The 20,510-nt window shown below is 51.5% G+C and overlaps 1 protein-coding gene, 1 long non-coding RNA gene, 1 pseudogene and 1 gene segment (V, D, J or C); all 4 read right to left on the reverse strand.

The window, feature by feature from the left end:
* Positions 1-20,510, reverse strand: part of LOC121172083 (immunoglobulin lambda-1 light chain-like) — a 128,006-nt gene that overhangs the window by 93,195 nt on the left and 14,301 nt on the right. The window lies entirely within an intron of this gene.
* LOC121172084 lies at positions 1,245-6,405 on the reverse strand (annotated as a pseudogene).
* Positions 14,932-15,351, reverse strand: LOC121172087. Its single transcript, XR_005886200.1, has 2 exons — positions 15,275-15,351; positions 14,932-15,158 (listed from the first exon to the last, which is right to left on the reverse strand). It is a non-coding gene; the product is annotated as an uncharacterized LOC121172087 (long non-coding RNA).
* LOC121171795 lies at positions 17,726-18,233 on the reverse strand. The segment is given in 2 exon segments: positions 17,726-18,078; positions 18,188-18,233. Coding segments are annotated over 2 exon segments (399 nt in total).

A 20,510-nucleotide genomic window follows, 5' to 3' on the forward strand; every position in this document is an offset into this window, starting at 1 on the left:
GGAACACCCTGCCCAGCTTCCTGTGCTGAGGGCAGGTCCCCTGGGGCCTCAGCTTCCCTGATGGCGCTCCCTGTGCTAAGATAGGCCAGGAAGGCCAGGGGAAGAGTGGCTGCCTCACTGACACTCATTGGGTACTAAGACAGCTCCAGGGGTTCTCACAGACACGTGGGATCTACCCACTTAGCCTTGGTAGGCTTGCTTCTGGTCAACCTTTTACTTACAGGCAAGACTGTGGACATAGAGATTAAGGTCAAATGCCAACATGGCTGATCCCAAGCCGAAATTCCAGAGCAAACGTGAAAACCAAGTGAGGTCTGAGAGGCAGTGGGGGAGAGGCGGGGGTCAACGTCTGATTCCTGATTCCCTCCACGTGGGCCCTGGGTGGTGGCGATTTCTTTCCCAGGGTGAATATCTGAGTCTGTCACATTGCAACCTGAAGACATGCTGTTTCAGAGACAGCATTTGCTAAGCTGGGCCGGGCCGGGCTGTGTGGGTGTGAATCAGTGCCGAGCCTGAGCCACAGAGAGGAGACAGGTGAGGGTGTTGGAGGGAGGAGTCAGAATGTGGGGGTGCACCTCTGAGTCTACTCCCTGAGACCCCCACTCCCTGTACCCCTGGGCAGAGTGGAGCTGAGTTTGCTAATCTGCTCTGTCTGGGGCAGCTCAAGCCCCTTCTGAGATTACCCTGTGCACTTTTCCCGTCAGCTGGGACACAGAGCACGGGTAACTTCTGTGACCCGCACAACCCTGATACTCTGGGAGGACAGCAGCTGGGACAGTGGGCATGAGGCAGAGGACACTAACCATGCTCACCCTGGGACTCGTTAGAGAATCCCAGATCCCATGCCCCTCCAGAGACCTTGTCCTGCAGCACAGCCGCTGTCCATTCTCCATGCACGTGTGTCTTCCCTTTACGGTCCCACTGCACAATCTGTAAGACGCAACCCCCACCCCAAGAACATGTGGCCACATCTCTGTGCACCGACGACCATCATGGGTGGCAGGGCTATTGCTCTTTTCCCAGGGGGCCCACAGGAAGATCTGAGACAACCTCATCTTTATCAGGCCTGGACCCCATCGGGCTGGTCACAGTGGGATCCAGCACGTTCTGTTCTTACCTTCATCTCCCTGCAGAGACTCTAGGCCCTGAGGCCTGATTATGATGCCACTGTGGACACGATCGGGGTGCAAGAACATAGATGAACAACATGAATGTGACTTCTCACATCTTTTTTATTACAGTTTGATTCTACAAATTCTAGAAACTTATGTTCTTGCCCACGTAGTGTCCCTAGAGTGATCTCCACAGGTGGACGGAGCCTCAGCTAGAGCATCAGTGAGCACAGTCACCAGAGACACTCAGGGGAGGTTCTGGTCCCACTTCCCTATGCTCGCGGAGCACTGTGTAATGGCCACTGTTGTAATGATGTGTAGCGCAGTAATAGTTAGTCTCGTCCTCAGGCTGCAGCCCAGAGATGCTCAGGATGCCTGCGTTGGCTGAAGAGTCTTTGGATCCAGAGAAGCGGCTGGAGAGCCCTGGTGCTTATCTGAGTCTGACTTGTATCTCAGGAGATACCGGAGAGGGCTCCCTGGCACCTGCTGGTACCAGGACACATGGTAACCATCCACAACATAGCCGCTACTCCAGGTGCAGGTGAGTCTGGCCGTTCCACCCAGAGGTGCAGAGAGGGATGGTGGCTGAGTGAGCACAGGCTGAGAGAGGGAACCTGAAGACACAGACGCTTATCAGTGAGGTGAAGACCAAGGTCACAGACGCAGGTTCCCCAGGGCTGCCCCAGAGCACAGGAGGCCAGTACCTACCTGGAAAGTGAGAGAAGAGCAGGAGGAAAAGGGCCCAGGCCATGGTGGATACACAGCCTCCTGAGCTCCAGGGCTGCAGTGAGATGTCCCAGGGCTCTTATCCCCTCTCTGGCCTCACAGAGGAGGGCTCAATGCAAATGCAGCCCTATGCAATGCCAACCCCACACCTGCCCATATCTATATTCAGGCCCTGGGACTGGTGGATGGGAGTCTTGGGGGCAGGACCTGGGAGAGGCAGGCATTGGGACCACACCCAGAGAACCCACAGCTGCTGGATCTGCAGCCCCAAGTGCAGACCCCACTGCGGCAACCCTGGGGAGTTGGGGTGCACAGCTGTGGGCGACCTCTGTGCAGCCTCGAGACAGCCCCGCAGCGCCCCCTGCTGCCCATTGGGAAGACTACAGCGTCTCCATAGGAATCCTATCAGTGGCCAAGTCGGAGGGCATGGTCACTGTGAGGCCACAGAGCCGGGGAAGAGGTGTCAGTACGTGAGTTGAGTGTAGAGCAGGGACCTGCAGGCAGAAGTGCAGCGGATGCCTCTCCTGGTGTCAGGCAAATGTTTATTTGTTCCCAGAAAATACCATTTACAGAGTCAGAAGTGAAATGTTTATGGAACTTTCAAGAATGGGAAAAGGCCTTATAAAATCAGCTGACATTTAACACACTTAATGCAGCTAAAGAGATTTGTCATTTCCATCGGAGTAACCACAGTATGCTGTTTCCGGTTAGTGCATTGGGGTGGTAAAGGACAATTTAATGGTACGCCTCTGGGGAAACAGCATCTTGAATGTTGTGGGCGGAAGGGGAACATGGAGATGGTGAGTCAAGGAGGACTCAGTGACACGTGGCAGGTGACTGTGGCCACAGAGTGAGCCAGATGCTCCCTGAGACAGGGAGGGAGAAGGGGTTTCTAATAAGAAGTCAACCAGGGCCGGGTCATTCCCTCCCCCACCACCCCACTCCCCAAATAAAAAGGGAGGGAGACAGGTTGTTGAGGGTCTGGTTGAGCACCCACCAGAGACCACAGGATGACATACTGAATCAGAAGACCCCAGTGGAAAAGAAGAAAACCTTGGAAGGGCCACCACTCTGCACAGTGCATCAAACCATTGCTTGCAATACCAGCATCCCGTGTGTTTGGCAATTCATGTTTAGGTTGCTGCGTGTCAGCTCTGGCTTCCCGATAATGTACCTGGGAAATCCGCTAAAGATGGCCCAAGTGCTTGGACGCCTGCACTTTTGTTTAATGAATATCGGATGAGACAGTCTTTAAACTCCAGGACTCATGGTAGTAGCTTCTTTGCATTTTTCCTTCCCCCTCAATCATCTGAATCTCATTTTGGTGCATTTGACTTTCCACGATGCAATGGACAGGAGGTCTGGGGGTGCACTGAAGGCCCCTGGGAAATGTCCCAGACAGGAAGGAGGCGCCGATCGGGGAGACTCAGGGTGACAAGCAACGGTGACAGCCACCTCCCAGGCATGATGAGACGGCAGCATTAGGCATTAGCTGAGAGCATTAGCTGGTGGCTGCAGTTTCCTTTCATTCATTTGATGATGGTTAGTTTTGGGCTTTGTAAATCTACCAGGAAATATTGGGTTACATTTTCGATGAGAGAAAGCGTATAAGAAAGGGGGAGTGTAATTCAATATAAAAGAGTTACTGTAAAGTGCCCAGGGCCCACGATTTTAGTCTCACTTTTCCTCCATGTGTGTCACTGTCAGAAGCACTGCTGTACCAGTTAACACAGCAATACGCAGCTTCGTCCTCAGGCTGCAGCCCAGAGATGCTCAGGATGCCTGCAGTGGCTGAGGTGTCTGGATCCAGGGAAGTGGCTGGGAACCCCAGTGTCTTGTTGCTTATATGCGTCTGTGTGTTAATACACGAGGGTTACCTGGCACCTGCTGGCACCAAGCTGTATCATCATGACTACCCACACTGTAGCCACTGCTGAGGGTACAGGTGAGTCTGGAAGTTCCATCCAGAGGTACAGAGACGGCGCTGAGTGAGCACCGTTGAGAGAGGGAACCTGCCGACACAGACACGGGAGGGAGGGACAGAGGTCAGGGCCCCATTCCCCAAGGGTCTGAGTACGGAGTCTGATGCAGGGGGGAGCTGGTCCCCCAGACCTGTGCCTACCTGTGCAGTGAGCGAGGAGCAGGAGGACGAGAGACAAGCCATGGTGCTCACAGCCGCTGAGCCCCACAGTGGCTGTGCTGCCCCAGGCCCCCTTTTCTCTGCCAGCTTGTGCCAGAGGAGGGGTTGCTCATGCAAATGTGTCCCCACTCACTGACTGCCCAGCCTTACCCTGAGACCTGGAGCTGATACTCAGTCCACCCTGTAGGCCGGTGGAGGGTGACAATTTCCTTCACACCCTGGGGAGCCCCGGGAGGAAGCACCTGTGTGGCAATGCAAGGTCTTAGCTCAGGGGACTTGCCAGGCGTTCAAGTTAAGCTTCTCACTCCATCGATGACATTTAGATAAACAAACAGAAGATTATGACCAAAGTGGTGGCTGACGTTCCATTCTTTTTTTTTTTTTTTTTAATTTTCTTATTGGAAAGAGAGGAAGATCTTCCGTCCGATGATTAACTCCCCAAGTGAGCGCAACGGGTCGATACTATGCCGATCCGAAGCCAGGAGCCTCTTCCGGGTCTCCCACGCGGATGCAGGGTCCCAAAGCTTTGGGCCGTCCTCGACTGCTCTCCCAGGCCACAGGCAGGGAGCTGGAAGGGAAGCGGGGCTGCCGGGATTAGAACCGGCGCCCATATGGGATCCCGGGGCGTGCAAGGTGAGGACCTTAACCACTTGCGCCACCGCCGGGCCCTGACTTTCCATTCTTCAGTGCACCTGCAATGGATCTCACAGACTGTCAGAAGCTGCATTGTGTCCACCTACTCCCCATGGTATCTGCTCACTACCTGGAGGAGCTTATACCCTTTCCTACGGCCTCTCTCATGGATCCCACACGCCCTACTGCTCACCTGCCTCATCCCTGCGAACCATGTTCCTCTAGTTTGCTCTATCACAAAGTGTTTGTTTGATTAAGCCCTCCCACTCCAAGCAACCTGAACTCGAAACTCAAAATGACCCCAAATAGCAAAATCCATGATCTTTGCCTCATTTTTTAAAAAAAGATTTACCCATTTATTGGAAAGTCAGATATTCAGAGAGGAGGAGAGACAGAGAGGAAGATCTTCCATCCGATGATTCACTTCCCAAGTGAGCGCAACAGCCAATGCTATGCCGATCCGAAGCCAGGAGCCTCTCCCGGGTCTCCCACACGGGTGCAGGGTCCCAAGGCTTTGGGCCGTCCTCGACTGCTTTCCCAGGCCACAAGCAGGGAGCTGGATGGGAAGTGGAGCTGCTGGGACTAGAACCAGCACCCATATGGGATCCCGGGGCGTTCAAGGCGAGGACTTTTAGCCACTAGGCCACGCCACCAGGCCCTCTTTGTCTCTTTTTTTTTTTTTTTTGCTTCTCCCTGGGTCCTAGTGGGGGGTGGATCCACATTCATTCATTCATTTAGCAGTTTTGTTAAGTCAAGCTGTGATGCTACCATTGCTATTCTGATCAATGCATAATAGAATCACCACAAAATCCCTATGCAAACACACGGATGAGTCAGAATGATGGGGCGACAAGAGCCACTCTTCAGGCTCCCAACTCCTGAGGTGGCTTCAATGGGGATTCCTCTTCACTCCAATCGTTTGTTTATTTGTTTGTTTGTTTTTAAGTTGCTGCATCTCACTTTCCATCTTCCCCACATAGATTCTCCTACTTGTCCCTCAACCTCCAAGTCAGGCTCTGAAGACCAGGGGAAACCTTTGCAGGCAGAAAAGAGTTACAGGGATTTGCTTCGGCGATGCACACACTTCCTGATCTCTGGCCACATGTATGCTCTTCCTCATCGTTACTACTGATCTGTTCTTAGAATTCCCATATAACTCAAAGAAGGAATAGTAAGGCATTTAGTGCTCTTCTTGCAATGTACAAAACAGAAAATACATATTTGAGTGTCCAAGAACCTCAGGCCCTGTGAAGGTTATGTGACAGCCTTCATAGTAGAAGAAAGAGAGAAAGTAGTTTCTGTCCCACTTCTCCATTCATTGGCCACACTGTGTGTAACCACTGCTATCACCTGTAGCACAGGTGTAGTCGGCTTCATCCTCAGGCTGGAGGTTGGAGATGGTTAAGTAGCGGTCAGCCCCAGAGCTGGAGCCTGAGAAGCGATCAGGGACTCCGGACCCCTTAGTGAAGCTTCCATCACTGTTAAGTTTCATCAGGAACCGAGGGGCCTTCCCCTGGCTGCTGCTGCAGCCATGCAATGGTATAGGTTTTGTGTGCACTGCTCAGGGTGCAGGTGAGCTTGGCCGAGGCTCCCAGGGCGGCAGATGCAGAGGGCGACTGAGTCAGTGTAAGTTGGGAGAGGGATCCTGCAGACATAAATACTCAGCAGTGAGGAGACCTTATCAAAACAAGACAAAAGAGATAGCAGTTGACTGGTTGTTATGCTGCTTCCCCCAGACCTGTGCCTACCTGTGCAGTGCAGGAGGAGCAGGAGGAGGAGAGGCGCCCAGGCCATGGTGCTCACAGTTCCTCAGCCCACAGTGCGCTGTGCTGCCCTCAGTCTCCTTTTCTCTGCCAGCGTGTGCCGGAGGAGGGGCTGCTCATGCAAATGTGTCACCACCCAGGGATCTCCCTGTCCTGCCCCAAGCCCTGTGGCAGCTTCAGACCACATTGCAGATTGAGGAACAAGGGTGTTTGCTTCACTCCTGAGGGAGGCCTGCAGGAAGCACCTGTGAGACTCTGCCAGGCCTGACAGCACACAGCTGCTCAGTCCCCATCACTGAGCAAGGCAACACAGAGCAGCCCCACAGCGCCTCCTCCTGGATCCCTTGCAGACTGCCGCCCATGGTCCAGAGCCCTGAGGGAGCAGATGGTCTCTGCAGCTCCCGGGCGCTGTCTCCATCCCACAGCCATGCTCTGAGTCTGGATCCTGGGATGCTGATGCTCTGGGTGCTTCCTGTGTTTGATTGCTCCTGAGTAAGACTTGATGCAGCCTGCAAACTTGCACATAATTAACTATTTCTATTGCCTACATGTTGTAAACAAAATCAGTCTCTTTGAAAGAATTGGGAGAGGGAGAGAGGGAAGAAGGGAAAGAGGGAGAGTGGGAGAGAGGGAGAGAGGGAGAGAGAGAGAGAGAAATGGAAAGAGTTGCAATAATTGCTTTGTGATTCCAATTCCCATATGTTCAAGTCAGTCAGTGCCAATAGCTTGGATACAGATATTTGGGCCATCACTCGCTGCCCCCTTAGCTAGGAACATTAGCAGCAGACTTTATCTGAAGCATGGCAGGATTAATCCTGGGCACTCTGAAACACACACAGCTGTTCTGAGTGGCCCTGTGTCCTCTGCCCCACAGCACCTACCCACGCGTGAACATTCAAAAGCAGGTAATGTACACCTCTTTCCCCTCCACGTGACTGGGAATCTGCTCCCACTGTCAGTGGTGTAATGCTGTGCCCCACAGCAATGGCCTCCGGCTGTGTGACCACTACTTGATTATATTTTACTTTTTGTCTTGCACACTCTCTCAGCCAATCACTCACCCAGCTTCTTCCACCTGCCTCCTCCAGTACAGACTGATTGTGTCTGTAGACACACAGCTCTCAAACCCTCATCCCTTTTTCAATGGCGTCTACAGAATTTGGGAGGAATTTAAAAAAAATATTTGCTTGTGTTTATTTGAAAGGCATATAACACAGAGTGGTGAGAGAAATCTATTTCTAAGTCTGTATCGTATCCACCTGCTCCCTGTGTCTGCTCAGTCCCTGGGGTTGCCCACATCCTTCCCCCCCGACTCTGTGGGATCACCTCTGTCCTACTGGTCACCTTCCCTGTCACTGTAAACCCTGTTCCTGTCTCTGCCCTTTCCCAAGGGCATAGTGTTGACTTAATCCCTCCCTCTCTAAAAAACGCAGAACTGGAATCTAGGTAACCCAAAATAGCAAAAGCCATGATCTTAGCTTCAGATTTGTTTTTCCCAGAACCCTAGTGGAAACGGATCTCCACATTGTCTTAGCAGCTGTGCTTAGTTAAAGCAAAATGTGCTGTTTGTCATTATAAATCTGATAATGCCCTCATTGTGTCATCATGAAATCCCTTTGCAGGGCACAAAGATGAGTCAGAATGATGGAGTGACAAAAGCCGCTCTTCAGACTCTCAACTCTTGAGGCGACGTTAGCTGAGATTCCTCTTCCCTCACTTCTTTTTTGCTTCTTTTTTATTTTCTTTTTTCTTTGCTGCCTCTTAGTTCCCATCTTCATCTGCCTTGCTAAGATTTCCCCTGCTTGAAACTCACTTCCCAACTCAGACTCTGAAAACAAGAGAAAAAAATTTGGAAGCTGACAAGGGTTACTGGCGTTTGCTACTGCCGTGCACACATTTCCTGATCTTGCTCCTCATTTAGGCACACTGTTCTCTCCATCATGTGGGTAGAATTCTGATATCTGAAGTTAGAGTGATGTCTAGACATGGTCACTGAAGTGACTCTGGAGGAAGTCGCAGTGGAGTGCTCAGGGAACCCCAGTGTTGGATCCCAGACCTGAGAATCTCCTGAAAACTCACTCACACGCCCTTGAACTGAAAGTGCAATCCCCACAGGGCAGCGGGACCTTGTGTATTTTCTCTTTTTTGCAATTATTTTATTTTGATAATTTTTACATAGTTGATTAGGGCACAAAGGGCCAAGGACTCCAAGAAAGTGGGTGAGACCATTGTTTCCACATTATTTTTTTTTTCTGTATCTGGGGTAAGGGGAGAGATAAAGGGAGAAGCCCCACCCATTCCAGGGTCCCCGATGTGGGGCATGCCCCGAGGGTCCTGCTCAAGTGATTTTGATAGTTCAACTGTTCTGATTTGCAGCCAATCTCACCATTCTAAGCACGATAAAATCTCTCTCCAGAATCCACTGGCTGACATAGTTCACCTTAGAGTCTCCGTTTGCCCAGATTTTCACTGCCAACACATGGCTGGGGTAGTTGAATGGTTTGCTCTGTCCTCCATCCTCTGTTGTGGTACCAGGTGTCCTCTGTGGGTTCCGATGGACTGCCGTAGCCTCCAGACCTCGTGTGGTTTCATCACCACTACTCATCTATACTGTGCACTGGGACCTGGCCTGGAAGCCGCATTCCCACACACCTCTCGGCAGGTAAAATAAGATACATGGCATTCTTGCAAGGTGAAAACCAGAGGAAAAACATGTTTCAGTGTTCAAAACCATAGGCTCTCTGGGAGTCATGTGACAGCCTCATGGTAGAAGAGAGGAAACAGTTTCTGTCCCACTTTTCCATTCATCTGCCTCACTGTCTGCAACCACTGCTATCACCTGTAGCACAGATGTAGTCGGCTTCATCCTCAGGCTGGAGGTTGGAGATGGTTAAGTAGCGGTCAGCCCCAGAGCTGGAGCCTGAGAAGCGATCAGGGACTCCGGACCCCTTGGTGAAGCTTCCATCACTGTTAAGTTCCATCAGGAACCTAGGGGCCTTACCCTGGCTGCTGCTGCAGCCATGCAATGGCATAGCTGCTGTGTGCACTGCTCAGGGTGCAGGTGAGTTTGACCGAGGTTCCCAAGGAGGCAGATGCAGAGGGCAACTGAGTCAGCACAGGCTGGGAGAGGGATCCTGGAAACACAGACATATGTTATGTCCTGGGGGAAGGACACTGGGAAAGGGTATTTCTTCCCTGAGGATGTGGGATGCTTAGGTAGGTGGTCGGTCCTGACCTGTGCAGTGCAGGAGGACGAAGAGCAGGCCACTTGGGGTCCAGGCCATGGTGCAGACTCCCAGGACTCTGCTGGGCAGACTCACTGCATACCTCTTATCCACTCTCAGGCTCACGGGAGAGAGAGAGAGAGCAACCCTTTATGCAAATATTTTTTCTTTTACTGCCCTTCCTGTGCCTGTGTCCAGCGTCCTTGTCTGGTGTCACTTAGGGAGAGAACAGATGGGTGGGGCTTGGCTGAGGTTCCCCCAAGGGATCAGAGAGACACCAGCTGGAGGCTGCAGTGTCTGCTGAGCAGAGACCAGGACCCAGGTGTCCATCTCCCAGCTGAGAACCCTACAGGCTCCTGAGTGGCAGCCCCACAGCTCCCCCTGCTGTCCAGACCCTGCTCCAACCTGTCTGTGCCCAGGAGTCAGGTGGTCCTGATGAAGGCATCTGCCTCCACTGCTGCTTTGGCCACTGCCCACTCCCAGCAGAACCCTGTTCAGGGCAGTCCCACACTCAGCTCACTCTACAGTTCTCCATTTGGGCCTTCTCCTGGGGAACCTGACGTACAGTGTCGCCATCCAGGAGAGAAGCAGACTACAGGGAGAAAGACTCGGCAGGAAAGGGAGAGACCCAAGGACTAGAGAGTGGCTATGGAGGCTACCATAAATGAAACACACAGACATTTAGAAACACACTCATGTTGGTTAGTTTATGTCCCAGACTCCTAGGAGTACACCAGCACAGGGCTAGTCCCAGCTCATCACACCCTGGGATGATGGATGCCAAGTAGCTGTTTAGGGACCGCTTGACAGCCCCAAGAGTGCCCTCTCCTGGTTCTAAGCCTCACAACACCCACTAGAGCCCTGAGAGCCCAGCTGTTGACCATAGCTCCCCTGGCGTCTGCTCCTCCAATTATCTGCGGTTGGATTTATGTGATTTGTCTGCAACGCACTGTTCACTGCTGCTTTAGGTTCTTTTTCCTCTGGAAACACTTCTCTTTGAAAGTGCAAGTGCACAAGAGGAAAAGGAGAGATGTCGGTGCAGTAGAGAAAGTTCTGGCAGCATCAGATCCCTTCAGTGGAGCGTGGTGAAGATGCACAGCCCTTGTTAGTGTTACGTCTCTCCCCCCTGGAAGCCTGGACCCAGTTCTGTGCACACACTCGACTTCCAGCTCCTCAGGTTTGGGTCATTGACTTGTTTCTTGCTTGGACAAATGGAAGCAGGTACAGCAAATCCTGTATTTGCAGGCATGGGTTCACCCCGACACTTCCTGTGTGTGTGGGAGTGCCTGGCACTGATGTTCTTGGTCATCCTGGCTTCTCCCTCCACTGCTGCCTGGGCTGAGTCGTTTCCCCGGGGGCGGCGGGGGGGGGACACAGAGCTCAGAAACTTGTCACTCTCTCCTCGTGTGTTTTCTTACTTGGGGTTTGAATGAAGATTTTTACTCGCTGCATTGTGTATTCAGAGCTCTGGGTGTATCACTTGGTTGACGTAGCTTGTGATGTGTAAGTATGCATAGAGAAGTATGCTTAGAGAAATGTTACCCAGGAGGCAGTTCTCTACATTATAGCTGCCCATTTAGGGCATCTCCTGTGTCCAGACGTCCTCCCACCCACCGTCTGACTGCCCCTCCGCTTCCCTCACTCAGTCCTAACAGATCAATTGCAGTCTCTTCATTGGGATGTGTCTCATGATCCCAGAGGGTCCCATCCATCCCATGCTCAAGGTCATGGGTCAGACATCCATGTACCTCTCCTGGGCAGCCTCAGGTCAAAGCTCTAATTCACACCTCTCACTGGACCCAGAGCTGAAAATGTCCACAGTGCAAACATCGCCTTCTTTGCCTCGCACCTGCTTCTCTCTTTGGAACTCCAATGTAGGTGGATTCACTTTGTCCTCTGTGCCTGCATGTGTTCTGTGCAGTGTGTACAGGCGGTGACAAGGCTGAGTCTTTAGTGGGGTGTGATGTGCAGAGTCCCAGAGAAACATGCTCTGTGGGTTGGTGCCCCTGACCACGTTCACCTGGGGTCTCCCTCCATGCCTGCATCTCAGCCCCTGATGACTTTTCTTTGGATTCTTTTCTAATTGTGGCTCCAAATATGAAATAGTAAGAATGATGAGATCAAGGTCTGATGCAATAATGTAGTGGTTAAAGTCCTCACCTTGAATGCGCCGGGAGAGAGAGAGATCTAATAATTACATAGCTACTTCACTACTGTCTTCTGTATGCCCAAGTCATTTAGTGCCCTGATTTTGGCACTCCATCCAGTTCTGTATTGTAGATGACAGTAACCCAGGTATTTGGGTCATCGCCTGCTGCCCCCTAGTGACATCAGCGGGAGACTTCATCTGTAGCAGGACCAGATGGATCCTGGGCACTGTGATACACATGCAGGTGTCCCAGGTGGCCGCTCTGGCCTCTGCCCCACAGCACCTATCCACATGTGAACATTCAAAAGCAGGTAATGTACACCTCTTTCCCCTCCACGTGACTGGGAATCTGCTCCCACTGTCAGTGTTGTAATGCTGTGCCCTACAGCAATGACCTCCGGCTGTGTGCATGCTATTTGATTATGTTTTACTTTTGTTCATGCTGCCAACTACATTTGTTCTGTAAGTGAGACCTGGCAAGAAGCTCAGAAATCCTCAAGTTTGTGGCCCTGCAGCTGACTTTGTCCCACACAACACAGGAGCAAAGCCAAGCATGACACAAGTGCCCTCAGCCTCTCACTCACTAGCTTCTTCCACCCGCCTCCTTCTAGGATAGACTCATCTCATCTGCGGATACACAGCTCACAGGCCTGCATCCCTCCCTCCACTTCCTGGACAGGACTCAATAGGAGCTGTAAACAAAAACGGTTTCTTCATTTTTATTTGAAAGGCAGAGTGACACGGAGAGAGGCATAGACACAGAGAGAGAAATTTCCCATCCATCGCTTCATGCCCCAAATGGCCACAATTGTTAGAAGTGGGCCAATCTAAAGTCGGGAACCAGGACACTTTTGGAGGGTCTCCCACATGGATGCAGGGGGAATCCTGCATCCCAGGATGCTGCCTCCCAGGCACATTAGCAGGGATATGGAGCAGAACTGGGGGTGTGAGAACTCAAATCTGTACTGATACGGGGGGTGCCTGTGCTACCTCAGAGACTTATGTTGATACACATCAGCCCAATAGGGACTTTTTAAAAATCAGACACGAAAATTATCCATTCATAATGCAACATTTGTGCTTTTATGGGTTTTTATGTAAGTGACGTGTTGAGGGTAGCCGTTTGGTATGATCACCAAGAAGCAGTGAAGTACGCCTGCATCTCCCATTACGGGGCGCGTTCTGAATGTGCATCCTGGTTCCATCTGGAGAAGTAAAGCTGACCTTGAGCAGCGTAAATTCCACAGGTCAGCAGGAGCATTTGGCACCCAGGATGCCTGCCAAGGATGCTTTCCTGATAGACGGAATCCAGTGGGTCCTTTTCAGTGTGTAAGTCCAAGGTTTCTTTTATCTCATAGATCATCATCGCTCTGGAGTTTTCAACCCTGTAACAAGCACGTGGAGAGCATACCGTGCCAGGATTCCATGTAGGCACAGATTCCCATCCAGCTTCCTGCCTGTGACCTGGGAAAGCAGTCGAGGACGGCCCAAAGCCATGGGACCCTGCACCCGCTTGGGAGACCTGGAAGAAACTCCAGGCTCCTGGCTTCAGATCGGCTCAACTCTGGCTATTGTGGCCATTTGGGAAGTGATTCATCGGATGGAGGATTTTCCTCTCTGTCTCTCCTCCTCTCTGTATATCTGACTTTCCAAAATAAATAAATAAATAAATAAATCTTTTAAAAAATAAACAAAATGGAAACATTGCAAATGCACGACAGGCGCAGACAGCTGCTGAGACCGACAGCAGAAAACAAGGCACGAGGGAAGATGAGCTGTGAGGCACACGGAGGGATCTGCAGTCAGACGTATCCGGGTGAGGCCCAGCTGCACCTGCTGCTCTTGCATCAACCTTCACAGAAAGGAGGCAGTGTCCCTCGGGCCTCCTGCTCTGGGATCAGAGAGAAAGAGTGAGGGCGTGGAGAAGTACAACCATGCAGGGCAAGGCCGAGAATATCATGAGGCTGTGCAGGGTTCCATGCAGACTGACCAAAGCAATGCGTCCAGCTGGGTCGCATATATTGATGTTATTTCCCTTCCTCTGTTCAGGCTACAATGCCTGTTTTACTGGTGAGAAATGAGGCGGCATCCTGGATGCTCAGGTCTGCAGCTGTGCAGCTCACACTGCCCCACTCTGCACCAGAGTGAACGCAGCCTGGCACACACATTCTCACACTCACTCCTGAGCTCCTCCACCTGCTGCTTCCAGGGTACAGTCTTATCTCGTGGGACATACAGCTCACAAACCCTCATCCATTTCTCTGCTTTCTCTCCATTATTCATGAGTCACTGGGAGTCACTGGATATCAAGGAGTTGAACATGAGATCTGTGTATACCTCAAGATTTTAGCTTTGCCTAAGACAAAGATATGTTGTCCTATTGGTATAATCATGTGATGCCCTTTGAGTTCTCATTTACACAGAGTGTCAGGGATGGTACTGGGCAAGGACAATATGAAGCTCTTCTGCTCACTTGCTCTTCTGCATCTCCTATCCGAGTGTCCATCCTGCGCTCACGTCCTGGCTGCTCTCCTGACTGGAGCTTCCGGCTCCTGTGAACTCTGGGGAGCAACAGGTGAATCCTTGCCAAGGAGAGTTTGGTGGATTTCCTGGCTGTTGCATCAGCCTTGCTCAGTCTGTCCACTAAGAAATCGGGTTAGTGAACCAGTAGCTTAGAAATGTGTTTCTTCCTTTATCTCTCTGGGTGTGATTCTGTCTCTTTCTCACTGTGTCTTTGCCATTTAGGTAAGTAGAATAAACACAATGGATATTTATAAGGAACGTGGTAGCTGACATACCTCCTCAGCCGCTCTCTGCAGCACACTTGCTCGTGGAGCACATTCTTAGAGTTGTGTCCACCTGCTCCATGTTTTGCAGTGCTGCAGTGGTCTCATGGAAGAATGGACACAACGGAGAAGCTGGAAGTGCCATAGGTACAAACATTGGTGATCACTAGGAATAAGAAAGGGGCCAAGGAACACCCCTTTCCCATCGTAGTGCCGACTAATTTTGCAGTTTTGTTACCCTGCCTCTAAGGGCTGAGCGTTCTGGCTGTGTGAGAATTGGTTTTTGTTACACTTCCCCATGGGTTTGTATCACTGTGTGCAATGTAACTGCCTACTTCTAATACACAGAAGTAGTCAGCCTCATCCTCTGCTTGAACCCCAGTGATGGTGAGGACCGCATTGTCCTCAGAGACGGAGCCAGAGAAGCGACCAGGGACCCCAGAGGGGCGGCTGTTTGTGCTATAGATGATCTGGTGGGGAACCTGGCCTGGGGTCTGCTGGAACCAGCCTGGGTTGCGCCCTTTAGTCGCTAAACCAGAGCTCAGGCTACACGTCATTGTGACTGTCCCTCCGAGAGCCACAGACACTGATGATGGCTCCTGGACCACAGTCTGAGAATCCACTCCTGAAAGGGATAAAAGAGACACAATTACGACTGTGCACACAGTTGTCCCCCCAGCCCTTGCTTTCACGCTGGCCTCCTCCCAGGACCTTCTCCGGGATGCTCATGATCCCCCTGACCTGAGCTGAGGGCCAGGAACCCAAGGAGCAGCAGCATCCAAGCCATGGTGGGGACACTCAGGAGAGTTCCTCAGCAGGGTCTGTGCACCTCAGTCTTTTATTGCCTCCCCAGGCCCATCAGCAGGAGATGGGGCTGTTTTATGCAAATGAGTTTCCTCTCCCTCTTCCTGCTCTCAACCCAGGGGCCTATTCTGAGGTTCACACACAGCAGTGACTGCACAAGGACTTTAGTAGATGGGCTGATAAGCACCATGGGAGGACGGTCTCCTCCCATTACTACTCTGCAGGTTAGGAGTAGCCTCTACAGACACATTTGTTTGATTCTTGGGGTTCAGGAAGCTCACTCAGGGGCAGTGAGGGGACTGCACAGCCCTCATCTTCCTGCTTCCCCTGTAATGCACCGCTGGCCACACTGTGCACCTGCATTGCCCAGTCGTCTCCAGCAGCTGAGTGGGGCAGAGTCTGGAAGACCTGGAGGAATCTGCTAAAGGAGACTCCAGGGTGTAGACAGACTCGGCTGATGGGGCTGACGGCCATTCTGGGGTTTTTTTTTTAGGAAGCAGAGAGTCTGGGGCTAATTCTGCTCTCAGAGATTCCTCCAGGAGAACGAACGGTTCTACCACAGGTCACGTGCAGATCGACGCACACAGAAGGATGATTCAGCCAAGCAGTGTTGCCTGTGTGTGTGAGCAGTGGGGTCCTGCAGCCATGACAAGGAATGGAGAGCTCACAGCAGAAGCATGGATGGGTTCCCAGGGTGTGACACTGAGTGTTGGGACCCAGTGGAACAAGTAAGAGTGCACACTTTTGTGATGATGAACCTGCCCACAAAACCTCATCTGTGTCCCAGATGCTGACCTCTGGGAGGTGGGGACAGGGCTGGTGGAATCTGAGTTAACACAGCAAGTATCACGCTTTGCTGTCTATGGGTATAGAATACGTATTTGTTAGCATTGTGAATATATGCAGTGTGCGTATATGATTTGTCTCTTCTTATGTATTTATTCCACAGCAGGGGGTTATGCCAATGTGGTGCCGTCATCATTCCTTAGCAGAGTCTATTCAGCTTCAGGTCCATCTTCCTGAGAGTCCACTGGGCAGATAGTGGAAGAAGGTTGGCTCCATAGGCCTCTCTCTCCCAGGTGGACAGGGGGACTAGAATTACCGGATCCACACAGCACTGTGTTATAGATCTGCATGTTGCAGACATTTGGGGAGTTAACTAACAGATGGAAGCGTTCTTCTTTTTCTCTCATTGTGTCTCTCCCAGTCTGATTTTCACTTACATACATAAGTAAATCTTTGGAGTAGTGTTTATGATGTTATTCTCATATGAAATCATACTGATCCTTGTGATTTTTTGACATTGTGCTTTTACAAAATATATTAATGTTGGAGACGCGGCGTGGTGGAAGTACGAATGGAACGCTGATGTCTTCTGCTCTTGTAACAGGTGTGCCATTTTTATAAACACATTTCAGTCCTGCGCTGGAGATTGTTGTGCCATGAATGTGGGGCTGCAGGCGGAAGAGCCCACCTGCATTTCTGCGGTAACCTCGGAGGCCACTTCCTAGGATGTTCAGAATAGTGTTTCTGGTGGAATTCCAAAATCTGGAGGCAGAGGATGCTCTAAGATGGAAGCACCGGGGATGAAGGACAGGTGCAGACAGCCGCTGGGACTGAACAGCAGAAGAGAATGCAGGTGGGGGTGAAGGGCAGGAGAGGACAGACTGAGGGGTCTGGGGTCACAGTGATCCGGATGAGGTCCAGCAGTGGCTGCAGCTCCTGTGTCCATCTTTGCAGTAGGAACAGAGTCCCTCTTGCTTCCAGTTGTCGGATCGGAGAGACTGAGGGAGAGAACAGAGAATCGGGGTAGAGCTGAGAGCATCAGGATCCCGGTCAGGGCTCCGGGCAGACTGACTTGTAGGATCTCCATCCCTGGAGACTGGGAAACGTGACCAAGCCTGCTCAGAGCTCACTGTGAACAACATGTGGATACAGTTAAGTCCTGAATCTTTGCAGGAGAGAGCAAGGGGACAGGGAGGACCGAGAGGACAAGGAGAAAGGAGATGCAGTGTTGAAGGGTACTTATCGCTGGGAATCAGTGGAAGCTGTGCCAGGGGGCCGTGCTCCTCACAGACAGCCCCTGTGTGTGACTGTGATGATAGCTTACATTCTGGAATCCCATGAGCACCTGTGTGTGTGATATGGATGAGCTGTTGAGTACTCCCGGCAGCTGACACAGGGTTTCTTCTCAATCATTCATTCTATACCACATGGGGCAGTGCCATGCACCTGTCACCTCCTCCCCCTTTATCTTCCCCATCAGCTCTGGTGTAGGCATTATCCTGTGTGTCTCTTTCTCTTAACCCTGGGCACAGCTGGCACAGACATCTACCTTGGTAAAGCACTGGGGTCTGTGAGTGCGGAAGTATTTGTCTCACTTCCTCGTCATCTGAAGCGCTGTGTCAAACCAATACTGTCCTCACTGGCATAAGCTGTAGCGCAGTAATAGTCAGCCTCATCCTCAGGCTGCAGCCCAGAGATGCTCAGGATTCCTGCGTTGGCTGTGTCGTCTTTGGATCCAGAAAAGCGGCTGGGGATCCTGGAGCCCTCCTGTTTATCTTTGTACGGGTTGTAGGTCAGGAGATACTTAGGAGGACTCCCTGGCCTCTGCTGGAACCAAGCTACACCATAACTTCCTACACTGTATCCACTGCTGAGGGTGCAGCTGAGTCTGGCAGTGCCATCCAGTGGTGCAGAGAGGGAGGGCGGCTGAGTGAGCACAGGCTGAGAGAGGGAACCTGCAGACACAGACACAGGGGGAGGGAAGCAGTCAGGTTCCCATTGTCTAGCAGTCTGAGCCAGAGATCTGGTGCAGGATGGGAGCTGGACCCCCAGGCCGGCACCTACCTGTGCAGTGAGCAAGCAGCAGGAAGAGGAGTGGAACCCAGGCCATGATGCTCACAGCCCCTTCTTAGGTGACACCCCTGTGTCCTGACTGCTCCAGGCCTCTCTTATTTCAGCCCCTCCAGCCTGGGAGGAGCTAAAAATGCAAATGTGGTCCTACCCATCTCTCTGCCCCATGTCACCCACAGATTTTATGTCCTGAAAGCTGGCAGGATGACCTGTTTATCCCATGGCTGCACCTACATGGAAACAACAGATGGATACACTCCCAGACCCACAATCAGGGCATTTGATGAGATGAGGAGAGGACATTGCTGAGTCCCTGCAGGTAGTGAAAACTTAGCCTTGAGGTCTCACATCAGCTGAGGACAGCTGGCCAGCACAGAAACCCAGAGATGAGCGTACTGCGCCTCCTGCTGGCCAGGGAGAAAATTTCATTCTTCGCCTGACTCCTGAGTCTCATTTACCCTCCTTTGCTTCCTTGAATGCCTTCATCCACCACTGTGCCCTCAGAAAGAGCTGGCATGCTAGATGCCAGTGTGCTGTTGATTCTGTATCGAAGCTCAGGAGATACTAAGAGGGCCCTCCCGCTTGTCCCGATACATCAACACCACAGCCAGCAACCCTGATGTTACGACTCGGGCAGCAGGGAGATCTGGACAATGACCCCTGTGATGCAGACAGGGAGGGACTGGAGACAGCCAGGCCGAGAGACAGAAGCTCAGACACAGATGCCTGCAGCTGACGGGACCCAGAGGCTGCAGCTCTTTCAAGCAGAGGGGCACACTCAGGCTGTGCCTGACCTGGGTTGCTGAGGTTCTTCATTGCTGTGCAATGAGAGTGGAGCCAGCAGTGATTATCCAGACCGCGGGGAACACAGCCAGAGTCTCCAGAGGGACCCCAGACTCCCATAGCCTGTGCCCTGGATGGGGGAACAGATGCTGAGCCTGGGTTTGTATCCCCGCCCAGGGTCTGCTTCTCCCCTCTCCATCCTGAGGTTTATCGTCATTCTGAGGGTGTCCCTGGGGTGGGGCCTGCATTAAATGAGCTCCTGCTAAGATCTGGGCAAGTCTGAAAGTAAGAGACTCAAGGCCGAGTGGTCCCAGGGGTGGACACCCTATCAGCGATCACAGCTCCTGATCCAGATCCAGACTCAGAGGTTCAAACCATTCGTACTTTCCTCTATGCAGACCCACTAGTATGGAGACATGCTGCCCCCTGCAGGCCATGGGTGAGACTTCAGGTTCCTCTCTGGTCCCTGGACCTCCTGGACATTCCCACGGGACCCTGCAGCCCCAGGCACCAGTGGAGACACCTGAGCACCAGCTCCTGGGCTCAGCTCTCAGGACCCTGCAGCAACACACATGTTTGATAGTGTGGGATTCTGTTTGTGATTTTTTTTCTGTATATTTAATTTTTAATATTTTTTTCATAGCCGAGAGGAATGAATGCCTATCAGGCCCTCTGATTCTGGCGGGGGTTGTCATAGTGTGGAGGTAGGTGGGAAGAGATATATGTTCCACTTCTTTCCTCTTTTTTCCTTTTTTTTCTTCACAGGGGAAGGCAAGGGGACCCACTCCTTGGTGTGAAAATACATCAGCAACTTGGAATGGGGAGGGCTGTTTGATGTTGCCAGAAGGACCTCCAGGTGGGTAAGAATGCTCCAAGAGTGTCAGCTGAGTGGTTTTGATAGTTCTGAGATGTTGCAGGTTCATTGTACAGGAGTTGAGGAAATCTTTTCGTGGGCCATTGGCTGACCAGATCCACCTCGGTGTATTCACAGAGCTAGACACCTGCTATAAGACCTGGCCAGGAGCGTTGTTTAAACTGTCCTTCTTCCATCTCATGATGAGGTACTGGATGTTCTTCTGTTGGCTCGTCTGCTGCCTAGCAACCAGGCTAAGGTGTAAATTTTAGAATACAAGATCTTGGTGTTATTTAGCCCAACCTTATATCCCACAGTTCAAGAATACCCTTAGAGCATCAACAAGCATGTATGTGTTATATGCTTAGGTGCACTGTGTAAGACTTTAAACCATTCATTGCACACAGAGTTTGGAAAACAATTCTACTTCATACTCTGCTTTGGGGAATATTGTAAATGACTGCAAGTTGTGCTTAGATTATTATCTATACATCAACATGATCCTTGCAAATCAACACCACTCTTCTGACTCATCATGTGTCTGACATAATTGGTGTGTAGAGTCAAACGGTGCTCTGTTACTGACAACACAAGATGTTAATAAAGTCCATCTGACTTGGTGACAGCACCCATGTGTCTTTGGGGATATTTGGGAATGGTTTCACTTGTCAGCATCTTGGG

Source organism: Ochotona curzoniae, unplaced genomic scaffold (assembly GCF_017591425.1).
Source record: "Ochotona curzoniae isolate NIBS_2020 unplaced genomic scaffold, NIBS_Ocur_1.0 scaffold_274, whole genome shotgun sequence".
Lineage (NCBI taxonomy): Eukaryota > Metazoa > Chordata > Mammalia > Lagomorpha > Ochotonidae > Ochotona > Ochotona curzoniae.